Source organism: Mixophyes fleayi, chromosome 4, assembly GCF_038048845.1.
Source record: "Mixophyes fleayi isolate aMixFle1 chromosome 4, aMixFle1.hap1, whole genome shotgun sequence".
Classification (NCBI taxonomy): domain Eukaryota; kingdom Metazoa; phylum Chordata; class Amphibia; order Anura; family Limnodynastidae; genus Mixophyes; species Mixophyes fleayi.
The window spans coordinates 55426750-55447741 of NC_134405.1; the positions used below are offsets into that span (position 1 = coordinate 55426750).

General features: G+C 42.0%; 1 protein-coding gene and 1 long non-coding RNA gene across 3 annotated transcripts in view; one reads left to right on the plus strand and one right to left on the minus strand.

Annotated features, from left to right (window-relative positions):
- Positions 1-247: 247 nt before the first annotated feature.
- LOC142149858 (uncharacterized) lies at positions 248-5517 on the minus strand. The gene is made up of 3 exons (XR_012690891.1): positions 5300-5517; positions 2802-2943; positions 248-449 (listed from the first exon to the last, which is right to left on the minus strand). It is a non-coding gene; the product is annotated as an uncharacterized LOC142149858 (long non-coding RNA).
- Positions 5518-5863: 346 nt separating this feature from the next.
- The window catches only part of KAT6A (lysine acetyltransferase 6A), a 34182-nt gene continuing 19053 nt past the window's right edge, over positions 5864-20992 (plus strand). For both annotated transcript variants that reach the window (XM_075207069.1, XM_075207070.1), the window contains exons 1-3: positions 5864-6132; positions 7702-8525; positions 19859-19967. In XM_075207069.1, the coding sequence (XP_075063170.1) occupies positions 7932-8525; positions 19859-19967 (703 nt within the window). In that variant the 5' untranslated portion in view covers positions 5864-6132; positions 7702-7931. The remainder of the gene's footprint in view (positions 6133-7701; positions 8526-19858; positions 19968-20992) is intronic.

Below are 20992 nucleotides of genomic sequence, written 5' to 3' on the forward strand. Positions count from 1 at the left end.
TAGTGCAGAAGCTTAGGTGGTACAGAGTTCTGGAGGGCCCAGATGGTGCAGAGGCTTAGGTGGTTAGGTGGTACAGAGTCCTGGAGGGTCCAGATGGTGCAGAGGCTTAGGTGGTACAGAGTCCTGGAGGGTTCAGATGGTACAGGAGCTTAGGTGGTACAGAGATCTGGAGGGTCCAGATGGTGCAGAGGGTTAGGTGGTACAGAGTCCTGGAGATTCCAGATGGTGCAGGAGTTTAGGTGGTACAGATTGTGCGGAGTTTGGGTGGTACAGAGTACTGGAGGGTCCAGATGGTGCAGAGGCTTAGGTGGTACACAGTACTGGAGGGTTCAGATGGTGCAGGAGTTTAGGTGGTACACAGTACTGGAAGGTCCAGATGATGCAGAGGCTTAGGTGGTACACAGTACTGGAGGATCCAGATCGTGCAGGAGTTTCGGTGGTACAGAGTCCTGGAGGATCCAGATGGTGCAGAGATTTATTTGGGCAATGTCCAGGATGGTGAAGAGCCATAATGGTATCTATTCCTAGACAATGTAGAGCCACGAATGATAGCAAGGAAGGTATGACAGTGGCAACATAATCAAAGTGGTAAAACAACAGCTGGCAATATTTTGGTAGAGCAATATTATAGTAGGACAGTACAATAATGGTAGAGTTAAGAGCAGGAAATACAGTACACAGGCAATGGGAAAATAATGGGAGGGGGAATTAGTGGCAGGAGAGCAGTGAAGAGACAGGGGTAGGAGTGAAGTGGTGAGAAAGTAGAGGTGACAGAGACTGTAGAAAGCAGAAGCACCAAATGAAAGGGGTCAGAGAGGGAGCAGGAGTTGGGCAGCTGGATGGTGAGAGCAGGGAAATAAAGAGAGAAGACAAAACTATAAGTAAACTACTAAGTTACAATGTCCAGGAGAGTGAAATGACAAGGGCAGTGATAGGCTGCAGCCGGTGAAGTTCCCTGTATGTTCCACTGTGTTGTTTAACTCTGCATTTTCTTACACTTTGTGAGAGAAACCATTATTACTTGTCCTTAATATCACTTAGTGGCTACAATGTGTTAATCTACGTACACACACACTAAAACCATGCAGCTCCGCTTTAGTATTGAAGATAGAACTGTTACACTATACACTTCAGAGAACTGTTTGATTCATTGACCTTTATGCAAGTATATTGATAATTTAATTTGAGGAGGTTGACAATGTATGGTACATTATATGATTTATTATAACCTACATCCGTACATTGTTTTTTAAAACATTTCCAGCATTTTTGATTATCAATTTGTGATGTAACAAATATGATCTCACCTTATAAATCATTTACCAATTCAGAATAAACACGTCTTTAAACGTTCACCTAACCACAATCAGCCACTCCACATTCATTCATTACACTCATCCAGGTTTGGAGGGCTGATCGATTGTCGATTACTTCAGACAGGTGATCTAAATGGAATCAAATCTGTCGATGTCAGTGTCACCATTGTAAATGGAATGCGGCAGTAATGAATATCCATTTTAAATAAATAATCCCTCTTGAAGCTCTAGCCTATGACGTATCGACTTAGATGTAGTATAGAAGAGAAGGAAAAGATTTTACCAATTTAAATCTGCTAGATATTGCCTAATTGAAGGAAACCTTTCCAGTAACCATTTATAGACAGGACTGATTGTCACCATACAAGGCTTGTAATGGCACCGATAATAAATCATTTAACACCATTATTTACTTTGTAACTTGGAGGACTAATTGATTTTTTGACCTTTGTATAGCTCTATTGATATCTTAGAACGGGAAGCAGACAGGTTATCATACATTATATGATTTATCGTAACAACTTTCACCTGCACATGACTTTTTATAGATGATTTAAGGACCTTTGATAATTAACAATTCATTGTTAGTTTTGGTGCTGGTTAAAAATATGTCTTTTATATGGGGTTAAAGCAGAAGTATTTTGGCAGCTGTAATTTGCTCTCGGCTTTGAAGCTAATTGCTTATTTAAAACAATTATACTTATGTGTTTATTCAAGTGTCCATTTAGCCGTGGTCATTAACAGTTTTCCCACATTCATTGACTATACTGCTTCATTTTCAATTAGTCTAGGAGCATGCAGGATGAAGCATACTGTGCACTATAAAGAGTAAATCCAGCACGTTTTGGAGGATTGACTGATTGTTAATTATATTAACTCCACAGGTGTCAACGCCACTTTCATGAATGAAGAGCAGCAGTAATGAATATTCATTGTATATTACTAGGGGCTGATGCAGTGTGGGATGTACACCAGCAAGTATAGCGTATCTTGCATGTTATCGCTCTGCACATGTCCAGAAAGTGTGCGATTCTGCCAATTACGCCCACCTGTGCCTGGGGAGGCAGAAAGGAGAAAGGGACGTACAAACGCAGGCCAAGTACACTCGAGGTATGTTAGTGAGGCTCATGCAGACCTGCAGAAACACGCATGTGCCTGTACCTGCTAGGCGTACCTTCTGTACCTGCTAGGGTGCAGGTACCAAAACAGGCTGATGGTGACTTGTCGTACATGAGGTTCATATAACATAAAACCCTTTATTGTCAAACACAACCCAGGATGATAGCACTTTTTCACACCAAACCCAGCATAAAACCCCTAACTGAAAGGAGCTGTAGTCCCTTTGCTGCGTTGTCCCAATTTATAAGGTGATGTTTTGTTCCTCTACCAGCTAGGTCTCCATGAAATAGCACCTTTGAACTTTTCCCCAAGTTTTCTGAGCTTCGTGACCACTTTGGTTTACAGCCGAGCACTTTAAATCAATACCTGCAGCTTCAGCACTTCCAGTAAAATCGACCCGCGAACTCCATGTCACCCCTCCCCTCTTGAGGTCTTCTGTCTGGGCAGAGTCACGTCTGGAAGGCCTGATCTCTACCTTTTTACTCAATCTTCATCAAACACAGCCAACCTATGAAAGAGTTCATGAGCTTCTCTGGGAGGAAGATATGGGTGAAACCTTAAGCCCTGAGGACTGGTCCTGAATATGAGAAGGAGTTGCTAAGAGTTCAATTTGTACGTGAATAAAAGAAAATTCCTAAAAATTGCTACTCTGCTGGTATCTAGTCCCGACCCAACTTAGTGCTATATATACCTTGGTTTCTAACTCCTGCTGGTGCAATTATGCCATGGAGGGCACTCTAGTGCATGTCTGGTGCAGCTGCCCCAAAATAACGACCTTCTGGCAAGAATTGTGTGATTTAATTACAACTATTACACAGGTACATGTTCCTTTCAACCTATCATATCACCTGATGCCTCCCCCAATTCCTGAAGTGCCTAAACACCATAAAAACTAATTGGACAAATCCTTACAGCCCTTAACTGGAAAAGGAATATCCCTCTACCATTTGTTTATTCATTAGATTGACTGTTTACTTATTGTTCAATTGAGATTGATCCCCCCCCCACTTCTTTTTCTGTAACCTCTATCCCAATCCATCCTGTAATATTACAAAAATATAATCAAATCTATATGTATATAAAAGAACAAATTTGTTTGTTTGTAGGTGAATATCTTCGACACCCCTGCACCGATTGGGATGAAACCAATGTGAGGTTGGATCCTGGCCAAGATTTAAGGGGGATAGGGTCCATGACCTACCCTTTGATGTACGAAACTTTCACAGACTGGTAACATTAGATCCTAGTCGAACCTCCAATTAGTGTACGCTGGCCAGAATTTTGATGTGGGGAGCCTGTTCTGGGCCCTCCATTGCATGGATTTGGATAACATTTAATATAAAAACAAAAACGACACTAGGCAACTACCTACTGGGTATGTTGGAAGAGCTTCTAAGCTGCTACTTAATTTTAAAATGTTGACAGTTCCTCCAAATCATTGTTAACTTAATAACTCTAATTTCTTAATAAAAAAGTCTTACTTACTGTACATTATAACGATATTAAAGGTCATTGATGGACACTAACCATTTAAAGGCATACATTTTTAAATACGGGTCATATAATATCCCTACAAATACTGAAGTGATAATACTGTAATTTATAACAATTTAATCTAGATAAAAAAATAATTTGTGTATTATACCATAATATGTCCATAGTAAACAAGGCAAAGCATTTCCAGTATCACTGGACCCCATAGACAAGGTAAACTAACACTATCCTTAGATGTTGTTGCTTTTCACTTCTTGGTAAATTCCTCACATCACAGTCCTCATAGAGGTCTATAGGGACTGCGGTAGCCAATGAAAAGTAGGTTAATGTAGGAGAAATCAGAGATTTGATTAGAAAACTGCAAAATGGCTCTGTTTTCTTATCAAGGTAACATGTCAGAAAAATTTAGATAGAGTCAATAAAGCCTAAACAAACTATTGCTCTGATAATACATTATCTCTGTCCCCATAGCATTACGCACACTCATCTGTGTTACTTATATGTATTACCTCATCTATTTGTTACTTGCTTCTGTATCCAGCGCTATGAAATCTGTGGCACCTTAGAAATAAATAATAATAGCAATAATGATACTAGACTTGTACTACTCGTACTTGTTGCTAAGATCCAGGCATAGTCCCAACTTTTTAAGATTTGTCAATGAAACTATTCTGTCCATGGAAATTCTCCCATTTTTCAATATTGACCGATGACAAATACACAAATCCATTTCAGCATATTAAATGCAATAACAAAATAGGTCAATATTTATTTTATACGAAAATTTTAAGTTATAAAGGAGCATAATGAGTGAAAATGTCATTATGAGATTGTAGTGCATGTGACATGCCTGGATCAAAACGTTCAGTCACAAACCAACTCTGGGAATAGTTGGAATGTTGCCAAATATGCCATGTCTCAGTATATTGTGCCTGGCATGACATGCTGGGACTTGTAGTACTACAACAGGTTACCCAAGCTTGCTGTCATAATTGCCAACATTTTAAAATATTTTGCAGGAGCAATTTACTGCTGAACCCTATAAACTTCCTCATGTCATGTTTCTGATGTAATGAGAGCATTTTTTTTGCATTGTAAATACTCCTTTTTAAACAATGTTAATTTCTAAAGCCCAGGAGATAAGGATAGATGGTAAAAAAAAAAAATATGCATCTTACAGGCAGGGTGATAGGAATTGTATTGTACTATGTGTCAATACTGAGAAACAGGGACAATAACAACAAAAGAAACTGGGACTCTGGAAATTAGAGCTAGTTGGTAGCTATGTAAATATATATTCCTAATAATCACATAGCTAATGTAATCATGACACATAACTGTGAACCCAATTGTGTGACAGTGATACGTACAATTATATATCCAATATCACAATCCCAGCCTTATAATTGAAAGCAGAACGCTGAATTTTGGTATTTGCCCTGACTCCCGGGCTTTCCACACACTGATATGCAAATGCATCTCGTTTGCATCCCAATATTAATAATATCTTGCATATGCATGAAAGGGAGGGGTTATGTGGGGTAACACTGCAAGGCATCGGGTAAAGCATGGGTTAATAAGATGGACGCCCTTTGTTTTGCCCAAAACTAAAATGGCGGCTCTGGCGGCCCAGCCCGTTATCGGTCACATGGTCTCGCCCGCTACCCCAAGCGCCTTTTCCCTGACCGCTCTTTCCCATCAGCAAAAGCGAGCTATTCCACTCACGTCCGCTCCTCCCTCTCTGACTCACTGAATCCGTCCAACAACAACCAAACGGCCCCTCCTACGAGTGACGCACAACAACCAATCAGCACAAGGACTCAGCTGCTGTTCCTTAACTGGTTTCCTCCCTGACCTACTGTAACTGACAACTCCTCCCCTATGTAGCACAGACTGGTTTCCATGAACTAGAGATACGCCCACAACGTGAGATACACACAACATCTCTGCCCCTTATTTCGGCTGTTCCACTCACCTTCCTCTGTGCCCCACTGTGCTGGTCTGTCTTTTTCTCTGTTAGCCCCGCCGCGCCGTTCCATTTACCTCTCCGTTCGCCCTCCGCGCTCTTCTAAACACCTGTACGTCCACCCGCCGCGCTGTTCCCAGTTCCGCCGTACCTCCCCGGGTTTCAGCTTTCAAGATGGCCGCCGCATCAGCCCGGGGTGTCTCCGCGCTCCGTCGCTGCTGCCTCCTGGGACTCCCGGTAAGAGATCACCCTTCTCTCGCTCTCTCTCTGCTCCTCTCCGATTACTGCTTCTCCCGGTCACACGGTGGTTGTTTCCCCAGCCGCCCGGCTCCACCCAGGGCCGCCTTCCGACCTCTTGCCAGGCCCTGGCCTGAGGCCTACGCCGCCTCAGCGAGCCGGGGACTTGCGTACACTCCCGGCCCGGCCAGGAGAGCAGTGGGTCCGGCTTGTGTAAGACGTGAAACACGAGTGCCTGTGTCGTTATGCTGCATTGTGTAATGCTGTGTGGTAGCCTTGATACCGAGAGGGACCATTTCTGTGCGTTTCCCATGGCCTCAGACTGGACATGCTGCATTTTATAAGAATACCAAGTATTACATTGTATATGTCTGACTACTTTACTGTGCGATGTTTCTGAGCATCTCTTGTCTTATTGCATCTAAGTGTCTGTACACACATAGTGAGCACTGTATGTACCTGCCTGTGCAGGTGGGCAGGTCTGTTTATGTAGCAAGTGCTACCCCATACAACGATCCTGAGTGTTTGTATACACCACAGGCAAAATGTGTGTCTCCTTTTGTTCTGGAACTACAAGTCCCAGCAACTCCTGACAATCTATGCTGGGACTTGTGGTTCCACAACTGTTGTAGCGCTACAGTGGTATACACTGAAATACAAACTTACAGAGTGATGCATGGTAGAATATGATATCCACACAGTGATACTACTTTATCTTATCAAAATGACTTTCACGTCTCTATTGAATTTGTATTTGTGTCTTGTTGCACATGTGCTGTCAATTATCATGTTGTGTTAATTTTAATTGGTTCCAGAAGTTATTTTTTTGTGGGTTTATGTTCACCAGACCAAAAATGGTTTTGCCATTTTTACATTGTTTGAATGTAAACATGATCATGTATACATCCCCTTTAGATGGCTGTATACTCAAGTGCTATGGTGTCTATCAGTGTCACTCTTGTTTATGTACATGGTGTGTAACAGGTGCCTCTGTTCATCAGTGTTATAAACAAGCATTTGTGTCTGCTATAGGCTTGCTTTACACCATGTTTGAATTGGGATGTTTATTTTTTATTTGGCAATATTATAGAATATGTTTCTGTATAGTCTTTATGGTTTCATGCCAAAATTATGTTTGTGTTAACAGCTGATTTCTTGGAGAATTTTTTTTTCTAGGTTTGTGGTAATACTTTAATCAATGGATGATTTGTTGCTAGTATCCCCAGTCAGCTTTGCGATGATCTGAAAACGTCTGTTTTTGGGGGTTGACACCAGTTCATATACCATAATTAGGCTACTTGCATTCAAAATTTATGTTGCCTCCAAAGTAAGCTTCACTTATGGTCTTGTAAATTGGCATGTTAGCGTAGGCTTTCTTTGGAAAGATAGTCTGATCCCTTTGTGTAAATAGGTTTGCACTGGTATATTAATAACCTTCATAGGTAATAAGTACGTAGTATGTGTATTTTTCTTTCAATATACTCATAAATGTTTTAAAACAAGTGTTAGCTTATCCACAGAGGTACTTCTTATTACCACTTGTGACATCCTCTCTTTTCCTTTTCACAGGTTTGAGACTATATCACACTTGGTCGAATTTGCAGTATCTGGTATAACAGAAGTCTTCCAGGTTATATTCTGTCCTGTACTTCGCGTCTGCACACCAAGACTTCTAGACTTTGGTACGGTTGGCGTGACAGGAGCTTGGTGTATGCTATGGTGAACCAGCCTCCGGGCAGTGCCAGCCTCCTTTCCTCCCTCCAGGACCAAGGCTAAACCTCTATGGATATACAGTCATCATGGTGAAGTTGGCAAATCCTTTGTATACGCAATGGATCCTGGAGGCCATCAGGAAGGTGAAGAAACAGAAGCAGCGCCCATCAGAGGAGCGAGTCTGCAATGCTGTATCCACTTCTCATGGCCTTGATCGCCACACTGTCTTGGAGCAGTTGGAACTCAGTGTTAAAGATGGAACAGTGCTTAAGGTTACCAACAAGGGACAGAACTCCTACAAGGACCCTGATAACCCAGGCCGCTTGTCACTACCTAAGACTGGCAGGAGCCCAGGCCGGCCAGAGGGTGTGGACTGGCACCGGCTTTTGAGAAGGGCATTAGAAGGGCTCTCTGACCCAGGGGGGTCGTCTTTGAAGAGCATTGAACGCTATCTGCGGAGTCAGCGGGATGTGGGGGCAGCCTTTAGTGGCAATACAAGTGCAGCTTCAGCTTTCCACCAACAGCTAAGGCTTGCAGTTAAGCGCGCAATGGGCCATGGGAGAATCGTAAAGGACGGGTCGCTGTATAAACTGAATTCCAAGCTGACAGAGGGCAAGCAGGGATGGGAATCGTTAGCCTCGCTGCCACCAGTGTGTCTACTGTCTCATGAAAAAGACAAGGTGAGTAAACCCCTAATGACTTGAATTGCAGTATTTGCAACGTTAGACCTCCTGCAAAGGAGTGGTTCCTCTTTATCTGACTATCACCAGGAAAGTTCATATGATTGTATCATTACTGTTCCTGTGGACGGAATATGCGGTACTACATATAGGTGTATGGATCCATAGCCTGCTGTATTTTACACAGCAGTCTTCTCAAGATGCGTTACAGTTTCTGGTTATTTATTCTGCTGAATAGATTGAGAAGTTGTGTGGGAATTTATTAGAATCCTAATTTTATTATGGGGATCTAAAATAACACACATTAGGCTGAATATTTTTGGTGTATTTGTAGAGGCAGCACTTTTGGTTGGGTTGAAATGATGGTGAACACATACTAACTTCAGCTCATGTACTGATGTGGATCTATTGCTGGAACTTTGGGTTTTCCAGGTATTTTTTTTTTTGTTATTGTTCATGCCTAAAATATACTGCTTGACACTTGGAGGCATCCAGGTTCCATAGGAATTCATGCAAGAAGGGAGATTCAATTTGGCGCAGGGTGTTGTCGGCGATGTTATGGTTGGAGTCCCCACTCACTTTTTGGTGCGAGTAAAAATGAGCGGACATTCCTACCGTAATTGCCGGCAATATTCGCGCTCCACATCGCCGGCAATTGAATCTGCCCCGAGGTGTTTCTGCACAAAATACCAGCAATTACAGTATGGCAATCTATGCTCTTCTTTTTTTTTTTTTTTTGCTCACATCACATAGTGGTGTGAGCAAAAAAGAGGGACAATTTTAACCATAAAGATCCCACAGACACCTGTTGTGAGGTATAAAATAATTGATATTGATATGCAGTGGAGGTCTCTATTCTGCAGGCTGAGAAAGTAGCCCATCAATTACCAATTACTGGGGACCAATCTTAGCCAGTAACATCATTTGGTTCCTAGTGCATTTTTAGACTGCTTAACTATTCAGCTCACAATATATATATATATATATTTGTTTTACACAAACACACATACTTGTCTGTCTTCACCCTACTGGTGGCATTGCCCTGTTAATTAAATTGTTTAGCAGTGCTCCTCATGGTGATGGTAGAAGAAGCATTCGGTAACCGTTTGTGTATATAGGATATTATCACAAAGGTTCTTGTGTGACAAGTGTCTACAAATAGTCCTGGTAAATTCAATTGTCATTCAATCATATCAAAATTTTAGGTTTATCTTGATTGTGCACCAGTGAATGTACATTTGGAGTGAGCAGTAATTATTCTTGCATCTTCAAAATTTGGGTTGCTCTTATATGATTGTGGCAGGGGTAAACAATTACTGTTCGCGATGAATGCCATTTGCTTATTGTTCATGTATGTTCACTATTACTGCTGGCAGTGTGGTGAAATGCTAAATGATGCTTTACGACTTTTTGTTTTAGTGTCTGGGGTACCATCTTTTTGTTACTCTAGGTTTGTTATGTACATGCACCTAATAGAACTGAGGTTTACAATGTAACAGCTCCCTTCCACGCTGTTAGAATAGGTAAGAGGTTCAGCCCCCTTCCTCTGACAGCGCTCTACTCTGTGCCCAGGGAAAGGCTTGTTGGACTTTGGGGAATGTAGGTGAGGCAAGGGTCTATAAACTGATGTACATGGTTCTAGGTAGCAATGCAAAAGGTTATTTGGTGAAACTATTATACGCTAACCAGCCATTATTGACATCTTGGTCCACCCATGTTCTTTCCCCTCCAAATTATTTCATGGCAATCTATAGGTAGTTGGGTAATGACAAGACGTAATAGGCATTTCAGCTAGTCATCATTATGGCCAACAGGTCGCCCGTTTACACATCAGCTGAAGTTAAACCAGCTTCATAAACCCTTGGCTGTCGTACAGACTTCGGTTTGAGAACGCCTTTCCAGTTTTGCAACAATCGCCTATGAAATGCTTCATGCTACGCGCTCCTGCTATAAATCTGTTCTGTCGCTAATGTGGACCAACATACATTTATCTGACAAACATTAACAGATGGGTGCCTTGTTTTCCAAACATATGTTAAGCAATGCTGTATTGTATTGCCACGGCAACTGCCTGCTTCACTTTGTAGCTCCTAGTATTGACTAGATTACCATATCAAATTGTATACATGTGAGGCACAAGAGAAGCCCCTCTGGAGCGTGTCTGTTTTATAACCGTATAATTCCTGCTCTGAGCTTCGATAACAAGCCACAATAAACATGTGCAAGGCATCTTGTCCTGTATTTGGGGTTGGTGTATTTTCCATGTATTGGAATACATTGTTATGTCCAGCTTTGTCCTCTGTAGCCATTGAATCTCTCTCTCTCTCTCCTGTTGCAGCCATGTAGTTCTCTATACTCCTGCACTTATACTAAATACATTGCTTATTATTGTTTCTAGCTTGTTGTCTCTCTGCCTAGTATGTACTTGTTTTCTGTGTTGCTCTTGGATATGAATGCAATGCTATCCAGAGAGCAAACGGTTTGTTGTATCCCAGAGCAACAAGAAGGAACTGCCTGATTCTACAACTACTTGACTGAAAAGCACAGAATTGGAGCTAAAGAGAAATGCACTATATGTATAAAGGTTATGTGCGTGACATGACTGTGCTGGAGAGGCTCAGTTGTAATAAAGTAAATCGGAACTTACCTGACGTCCCTGATTTTCTAACTGCAACTGTATTGGTCTGAAGATTCATTGATTAGAAAGTTGGGACTTTAGTTTGTGTGTGCAGTTGCCACCCCCCCATTTCAATAAAATGTAATGTTTGGGTGGTGCAGCTGTTGAGTGCGGAGTCTAATTCAAATACTCCTCCTTTCCTTGTATCCTCATTTGTGATCCGTTCTAGGTACAAGCTTGTGTCCTGTTAGCCAATAGAACATGATGACGGAGCAGCCAATAGCTATTGAATGAGCATCTCTTAGAATAGGTTTTGTATAGTCCAACATTTCATTGTTTGTATTGGAATCAGCCTCAGCTAAAACAAATCGGCGCACAGGTTGTTTGTATATATATTTTTTATTTATTTTTATGGCAGGAAAATCCCAAGTGATGTTTGTTTTGTTGGTATTAATTCTCACATGCAATAAGCCTTGCTAGTTAAAGGCATGAAAGAGTCCATAAAGAGGCAGCCATAAGGATCATGATTGTATGGCAGTACCAGAGGTGGAGCACAAGGGGATGTAACCCACATTGTAGATGTTTAGTGCATTATAGTAAGTCTGTTTTAGAATTATTATTTTGTTTTCTTACATTTTGTATAAGTATTCCTGTATGACCTAAAATTGTCTGTTTTTACATATTGGGGTATTTTAGGGGATGCAGACTGTCTTCCCTTTGCAAGAATGATCTATTGGGGCAATTGCTATGGCTTCCACTGCACAAAGTCTTTCTTTTGGTTTCTGCTTGTTCCCAGTAGTGTGTAATTTAATCTGAGCCAGTCAGTCGCCAACCTCCTTTTGATGGAACAGCAGAGATGGCCATTATTTCATGCCAAGAACATTCCGTGTGACTGGCTGCCATGATAATCTCATGAAGTTTGTGGTAAACTGACTTAATAGCAGCGTAAAGCCAAATCTGAAAGAAAAAATGATATTGCATAAAATCATGTTTGAAGTTGATCTGTCTATTTTGTGATGGTGCCTAACCTGTTGGTGGTCATTGGATGCACATCTTCTATGGTTCTTTAGCAGGTCCTCCTGGCACCTATATTTGACTGACATACTTCTATCTGCGTATAGTGAGATAAGATCTATCTAGATGGATATGTGGAGAAAGCTCCCTTGATCCTAGAAAGAAATAATCGCTATGCCCCTGATGTGTGTGAATTTATTCTAGAAAAAGCACTTATACGTTTATATGAACAGTAACTGTATGAGGATTTAGTAGGTTGTACCTGTGTTAGTGAGAATGTTATTTTAATATCATTAGTGTAATTATATATTAACATTATGTCCACTCACATGCTGCTTTACATAGACCTGGATATATTTCTCCAAATGTTAGGAGCTGTAAATCGAACGCAAAATATGAGCCTTGTATAGAAGGCATCTAAGGATGGGACTACACACATTGGCATATTACATCTATTTATAAGTAACAATAACAGGATTTAAATTCTGTCAGTTTTACGGCAGATATGATACCTGCCATGTGCACCCAGCAGGGTTGTGTAGTAAGCAAATACAAGCAAATTTTACTTTGGATCCAAGTGAAAATAGAACTTCTTCATGAGATTTGGAGCTATAAAGAGAACCAGTTAATCCCCTTGGAGGTGTGTGAACGCTTCTTGGCACAAGTGTAGTATCCGTTCTAGTGGTGACCCCTCCCATAATAAACAGACGACATTGGTCCTCTGGCCAGGCAGCTGTAAGCTCTGGATAATATGTGCCCCCGGAAGTGGCGATCTGCCGCTGCTGGAGAACTACTGGGGATGGGAAATTTACTGATGAAGCATGGCACAGGGCATTTCTATATGTGCATCTCGCTCCTTCACCCTAGCCTGGCTGGGCTATGAAATTCTCAAAGACTTTGGGGCACAAAAGCACTGATCCCGGGTTTAAAATGCCAAAACACTTGGGAGCACAATATTGAAAGTGTTCTCCTGGACTTTGTTGTTGGACCTGCATTGTTTCCTCTGCTTCTTTCTCTCTTGGAGAATTGTGCTAATGAGAGGCATATGGTGATTTGGGTGGGGCATTAAATTTCAATTCAAATTGTTTTCCTTTTCACTGTTGGCAGGCTTTTTTATAGGCCGCTTACCGCCAATATTGGGAGACTGAGTTGTGCGAGATACAGGGTGACAAATCCTAGGACCCAGATAGCCGATGAGATAGGGAAAAAAAAAAAAAGACTGCTGTCCTGATGTGGGTTCTGCTTACATAAATATGTTTAGTAACAGGTGTAACGCACGCCCCTAAAGAATTGGTGTAAAGTGTACTTGTCTGGAGTTATAAATGCTGCATACTCTGCCTTTGGCCGCACTGTGGTCGATATGATAAAGGCCAGGGGGGCGCTCGATGTTCACTATCGCAGGGCACTAGAGAAAGCTGAACGGTTGTCAGCTGTGCATTAAGGTTGGTGAATGTTGGACAGAATGACATCTACATGAAGTGGAAGTTGCTGTATTCGAACAAAATCTGATTTCATTGTTTCTCTTGTGCCCTTTATCTGTAGTGTTCTGGTATGAGTTTATATTAGCTCGCAGCTGTGTGTGTCACAGTACATTGTGAGGGTGGCTGCTGGTTTGGTCCATAAAATGACACACACTCTCTCTCTCTCTCTTAACCTTCACTATCTGAAGGCAAGGAGTAATCGTAGGTCACTGGGATAGCAAAATAATAATCATCCACTTACCAGTGAAGTATTAGACAACAGTAACTCGCTGAACTAAAGAACCTTAAAACCATCCATTTTACGGCTTGTTAAATAGAAGTGTATTCCTTTGCAGAATTTCTTCCGTGGAAGCTGATTCTTTTGCTGTTATGATAAGTTTAAGCTGTGGCTGCAATGTACTCTGCAGAGGAGCATCAGAATGAGACAAAGTACAGAATGTTTGCTATAATTAGCTGCTAAAGTACGGTTTTATAGAATACTGTATTATAACACATTAATCACCAGCATTGGTTTCAGACCACAGATATTAGTTGTAGGTTTATCATCAAATTTATTCTGAAAAAAGTACTTGGTCAATGAGGAATATGAAGATGCTTGTCATTGTATGTGCCTCAATACTGTCCTCACACTGATCCTGTCACTCTGTACTCACAACTTGTGTGGCCAGCTTCACTGCAAACATTGACGTGAAGGGACGGAACCTATGTTCATGCTTAACCTACAGGCACCCAGTGGAATGATGGTGGTCACTCGTACATGTCCTCTTGGTGTGTGTTATGGGAGCAGTGTTTGGTTGACAAGTCCCTTGTTAGACACAATGTTCATCTAGTCTGTTCCTGCCCCCTCACACTTTTCTGCTGTGATAAAGGGGGTCCCCTCTTAGTGGGAAGTGTTTGCAGGGGAGGAGGGGGGGGGGGGCGGAGATCTTGAATATAAACCCTGCCTGGACTATTGTTGAGTGCACAGAAGCAGTGGTCCAGAACAACCTATCAGTTATTGGGTTTTATCAGGCAAGTTTGCAAGATGAAAACAAATTCTGGTCATCATGGGTTACTGCATTTTATTATCCCATAGCCTCCCTGTTTTCTCTTGTCTATGGATGTAATTTATTAGTTATATAGCTGTTTTCACTCCTCAATAAATGCAAATAAGGTTCTGTGTACATGTACAGAAAAATGGTTTGCCTTTATTTTATTTCCCCTTAAACCTGCATGGACCCTTCCTGGTCTAATGAAGTAAAAGTAAGGCTGCTATAAATATCTGTACCTGGAACATAGGTAGTCCTGTATATTTGTGTTATGCATGCAATCTAGAGTTCAAAAGGGGTATGAAGGAGGCAGAGGGGGTGTTTGTGACTTGCTATCGCAACTTGTGCTTCTCTCTAACAGACAACGCTCCCTGTGTAGTTTTAGGAAGGGTAAAGGTCGCACACTCTCCGCGCTACTGGTTGAGACAGTCTGGAGTGAGATGTGAAAGTTATGTACTAAGTCAGGAAGTACCTTTATGACTTTCCAGTCAGCTGATGTAAGGAGTATGTGCAGGTTATTTATATCCTCTGCTTGTTGTGTTTGTGGGTGTCAGGCCAATGACACTCTTCCTGTTTCCACCGTCTGTGAGACTTTGTACTAATCCTTCTATATGGCCTCATGATGTGTCATCTGAGATGGGGAGATGACCTCCTACCAGCTGTTACATATGACCCTTTATTATTGGCTGTTGTTGTTCTCTGCAGTGCTTTCATAAATAAGGAATGGATGGTTATGGTCTTTGTATGGGGTGACTACGGTAGAAAGGGATGCTGATATGAGTGGTGAGCATGGTGGGGGGGCATTGCCGGTCCTCGGAGGCGACCACAGGTGGAAGGATTTCCGGTTGTTGGGGAGATGACCTTTGGTTGGAGGGGCTCCAGGTCACTGAATATGACCACAGTGTAAGGGAGGTGTGGGGAAGGGGGCGGGGGGTAGTGCTGCTCATCATTTGGATATTGTATGGATCTTCTAAAGATAATCAAGTATATCAGCTTCAATCAGACACTCTTCTTTGTGTGTACACTTGCCATGTATCATTACACGCACATGCTTAAAGGGACGCTCCATTTGTTTTTTATTTCACAAGTGACTTGCCCGTATAGTGCAAAACAGTCCTGTTTTTTGTCAGATCAAAAGCAGAAGACTAGGCATTTTCGTTTTTGTTTTAACTTCTTAACACTAAATATTTTTGTAACAAGGGCAGTGTTCTTGCGGATACCTCGTCTTTTATGCACGGCTTCCAGTTGGCATTTGGGTGCCCTAATTCATTACCCTGATTCCCGTTGCTCAAAGGGGGTCTGAGCCTCTAAAAAGCTGTGTCAGTTCTGTGCTGAGATGGTTGGCATTAATGGGGATGGGGGGTTTGTTGGATTTTCCCCTCTACAAATTCTGTATTGGGGAACCAGCAATTTGGAGTCCACTAGAAGGATTTCTATAAATGACCAGTCATGCTCTGTAAAGTGCTCTTCCAGACCACCTGCCCTGAGGGGCTCTGGGTAATGAATGAACAGGACCCCAGAGGGGCAACATCTTCTGCCCAGTGGTGGTAGCATTGCTGACTAGTCCCTTACCATTAGAAATACAGGAAGATATCTTGCGTAAATGCATTTTAATTGCACAAAATATTCTCCCCATTGTCCTTGTAGGAATCCATATTTACTAAAAGGAGAGAAAAAATATTCTAAATTCTTGTGTGTGTTTTGAGTCCAGCACAGACTGTTCTCTTATCCCACCCAGTCCCAAGTGTGGGGATGACCTATAAACAGCAACCAGGCAGCATTGTAGACAAGTCTGTGGAACAAGAGCTTCCAGTGTGCTGAGACTTGTAGTTCCACAGCTGACAGGTTGCCCAGTGCTGATGTATACATTACTGCTTAGACAAGGCAAAGTATTGGGAGTCAGTTTACAGGTCTCTTTACTTCTTCCTCATGAGCCTATTGTCTCCCACTGACAGCTGCAGCTGCTATCATCTAAAGTAAACAACAGGGTGGTCTCCTCCTAATTGTTTTACAGCAGCCCTGGGAACCAGACAGTGGCAATGTGGTGGGGAATGAAACAGCCAGAGCCAGCTCTTGCATGTAAAGATCTATACAAAGAGAATATCAATAAACATACGTTTAATAAAACAGACACGGCAGTATTGCTTTCCGATATCTGTCGTCTAATGAGAAACAAATCTGTAGGTTTTTGTAGTTTGTTTTAGTACACATTAGTTGTAAGTGATGGATGTCACTAAGCCCCCCATAGGATGTGTGTATAAATCCATAGTGAAGCGAGTACACATGTATCAGTGTGTGCTGTCTCCGCTGATAAACAAGCGTCTCGTATTCCTGTAGTCCGGGCTCGTGTTCTCAGCTCTTCTCTCCGCAGATGGAGGACATCTGCTGTAAGCGGTGACACTTAACCAGGGAGCGGGGGACAGCTGGGAGCCTGGCCAGTCCTTAAAGAGGAATTGTACCCAGATTAGATATATTACAGATCTTGCCTTCTGTTACTTCAACCAGAACCGTGATACGCTTGTTGTTTTCACGTGTTCCAACTCATCAAATTAAACTGATTTCTGCAAGAGAGCTACTGAGTTTCTTTTTATGCATTTCAGGGGGTTAGGGGTCACGTTTGTCATTTTCTGTATTACTTGAGGTAATTGGAGGTAAGTTTACATATAAATATTTGTATAAAGACACAATAAAAAGTTTCCAGGAATGTAAATGGTGAAGGGAGGGGGGGTGCGGGGTACCATAATATATTCACAAACACTGTGTTATCTTAGGCCCAGAAACACTGGCATCTGTCATTATACCTTCAGACTCTTTAAATGCCAGTGAGACAACTTGTTAAAAGCCTAAGACGGATATTTTAAAACTTATTTCATGTTCCCAACTTTAATTTCCTATTTAATCTATAGGGTATGTTCAGATGGGAATTTGATGGGCATATTTGACTCCTTGTGAAACACTTCACCATGTACTTGCAGGCAGGACAGGTGCCAGCCTCCAGGTGTTGGCTGCCAGTGTGACCGTCTAGGCTTTGTTACTCCCAGAGGCAGGCGGGGGCAATAATCAGAAGTACAAAGGGTATCGGTAAAGCCTTTCTTACTGTGTGCCCATGCTTGCTGCGTCAGTATTCTGTTTTATTAATATTTGTAATTCTATGGTGGATAACGTGTGTTATTAATGAAAATATTGCTGTAGTTTCATATTGAGCTAGTGTCCCCAGTACCATAGGATCCTGAGATAGACCCTGTTCCTCCTGGGTACTGTGACACTACTGGGTTAGGGCAGTGTCCCATGGTTGCTCACTCATTGGATCCCCAGAAATCCCCAGATTACTGGAAAGTAGGATCCTGTACCAAGGTGGGTGCAGCAAGTTATGCTCAGATCCCAGCTGATGATTCCCATGTTTAGTAGGTTTTGGGGATTAAATAACTGGCATGTATGACTTTTGCGTACATCTGTATTGTGGAATGTCACAAGCTAATATCGGACCTGGATTTTGCTTTACAGCTTCTAATTTTTACATGATTGGAAAGTATAAAAGAGTCAGATGTGGGGCCCTGTGTCATTGGCTATCCATGGCTCATGACGCACGAAGGGTTCATAGCCTATTGATTGTGCTGGTGACAGAACCATGGGCTGCATATATTCTGGTTGTCCAATACCTTCCTCACCACACACCCTGTTGTCTCCATTAGATTATTCAACAAGCAACTACAGAACAATCTTTCCCTGTCTGCGTAATTTAATTGCGTAGGGGTCCATGGTCTGTAGTTGGAGTCCATTCTGTGGTCAGAAGAAACCATGCTATCATCACTGGGGCTCTCCCCCAATGCAAACTAATGCTGTCTGAACGGGGCGAGAAGGTGTAGGGCACGCGGGTGGTATTTACTTTCTGGTCTCTGTACATGCACCAACTTTTCGTTGCTCTGCAGAGTTATCTGTATATGATTTCTGAGATGTGGATTATCTGGAATCGCCACCACTTTATTGCTCTGTTCAGTGATCTGTTTTCTTTGGTGAATTTGATATCAGATTAAGCTATGTTTAGAAGAAAGCTGTTCATTTGTTAGTGACTTAATATTTGTGAATGTACACGTGTGACTTGCATATACATGCTGTTGGGACTTCTCACCAAGTTCTGTGCCGTCTCTTTATTTGCCCATGAGCCGCGAGCTGAAAGCCAGCTTAATATTACCGTAATAGTTTTAACGCAGCGGAAAATGGCGAGAATTGAATATGCCCCATATGGGGGTATTCAATTGTTAGCGAGAACCGCTAAAATCCCGCGCTTGAAAAATATTGCCGTTAATACGGTAATATTGCGTGTAAATACCGTTTAATACAGTAATTTACTCGCTGTATTTCAGCTCGCAGTATTAACGGTAATATTTTTCGTGCGCTGGATTTTAGCGGTTCTCGCTAACAATTGAATACCCCCCATAGTGTTGAAAGTAAGTGAATTATTATTATAAAACAATTAGAAGAAGAAACTTCTGTCCTGAGGCCCTTAGTGTCTGGTTAGTGTGAATCCATAATCATGTTCTATATATTGAGGTCATTTATTCCTTCTCTCAAATTGTGTTAAAGTAAATAATGATTTGTATGTAACTTATTTGTGTCATGATGCTAAAAATGTACAGCGCTACAGAATGTCAGCACTTTATAGATAAAGGGTAATAGTAAGAATTATAAATGTTGTAATTGTTGCTGGAAGAATCTAAAATTCCTTATTTAGCATTTATATCCTTAAAGTCCTTGGTGTATTACTGGTGTATTACTGGTGTATTGGTTCTCCAACATTTTCCGACCCCTTCCACAGAACCATGTCCGCACGGCTGCTGAACTGACACATTTGTGTCTTTATGTAGAATGTTTTGTCCATCGTTCTCTTTCTGAAGACTTTAAGGGGGGAATTCAATTTCTCCTGAATTAGTGCGATGTTAAAGCCATTACCGTTATTACAGTAGTTTTAACACGGCTTTCTGCTCGCAACTCAGGGAGCTACGAGCAAAAAGCTGGCATTGAAACTACCGTAATAGTAGTTAAGCGCATTATTGCCGTAATAATGTGCAGGCCTCGTTACTTTTACTCGTAACGCAGCCAATTGAATTCCCCCATAATTGTTTTTTGTTTGTTTTCTAATATTTTATTTATTACAATATTGTGACCTGTAATTGTGGATCTTGTCTCCTACAGCCGGTCGCTGAGCCCATCCCTATATGCAGTTTTTGTCTGGGAACAAAGGAGCATAACCGGGAGAAGAAACCGGAAGAACTCATATCATGTGCGGACTGTGGGAACAGCGGTGAGTCTAGCCTCTGAGTTAGTTTCTGGGCAGTATTACAGCACATACAAGGAATGTGAAGGTTGGCCTGTCCCCTACACATGGTGTAGTCGGCTCTCTGGCAGTCTTCAGCAATGTTTGAAGGATGCTCCCACAAAGTGCCTCAATGATGCCACTGGTTCCTAGTGGATTGGCAGCATTCTTATTTATATTTGTTCAGAACACAGGAATTCCTCCATTGTGTTCAGGAGACTCCTTTCGCGATTGGTGGAAGTCACCATCTTTCCTCTGCGGGTCTGTTTATCACCTAGCTGGCTTAGACATAGCAGTGTTTCACTGGTGTAATACACTGCGCTCACCACTTGGTGTCGCACTAATAAAGGGAGAAGTCATCTCATTGACTGCACTGTGTTCATGACTCTACAAAAAAGACCTGGTCACTAGGGAACACACATGTATATTACAGCAGTTTAACCCCAGATAGTAATTGTAAACTTCATATTTTATAATGGAACCAAAGCATGTAACGCTCATATCTTAGTTTAAGGAAGGAAGTTATTTATTTTTACCTTTTTATATATATGAGTCATTTGAGACGTAAGATCCCATGAGGTATAGTACTACAATTAGGAGCTTAGGTTCCACAAATCTAAAAATGAATACCCTACACTGATGACGCAGAGATAATGCATCTTGTATAGACTTGCCCGATGCCACTTGTGCTGCTGGGGATGGTAGTGTTCCTTTCCCTGACACGTCCCATCTGCACCTTCTAGACGTCTGATTTCTGGTAGTATCCCTGCTGCTCTGTGGCTGGCTGGCAAACATGCCAGGAGCTGGCTATATCTTGTCTGAGGTTGAGGAGACTGCCTGCTCACAATAACTACTGCTAATCCTCTGTCATTGTCAGCTGCCCTGTCCCATTTCCCACAGTCCTTGCTGTCCACCTTCTCTCTCTCTCTATAGACCGTCTGGAAAGAGGCATAGTAATGAGTAATGTGTGCTGTGGTGGTCACACTAATGACTGGCCCGCTTCTCCCGGGCAC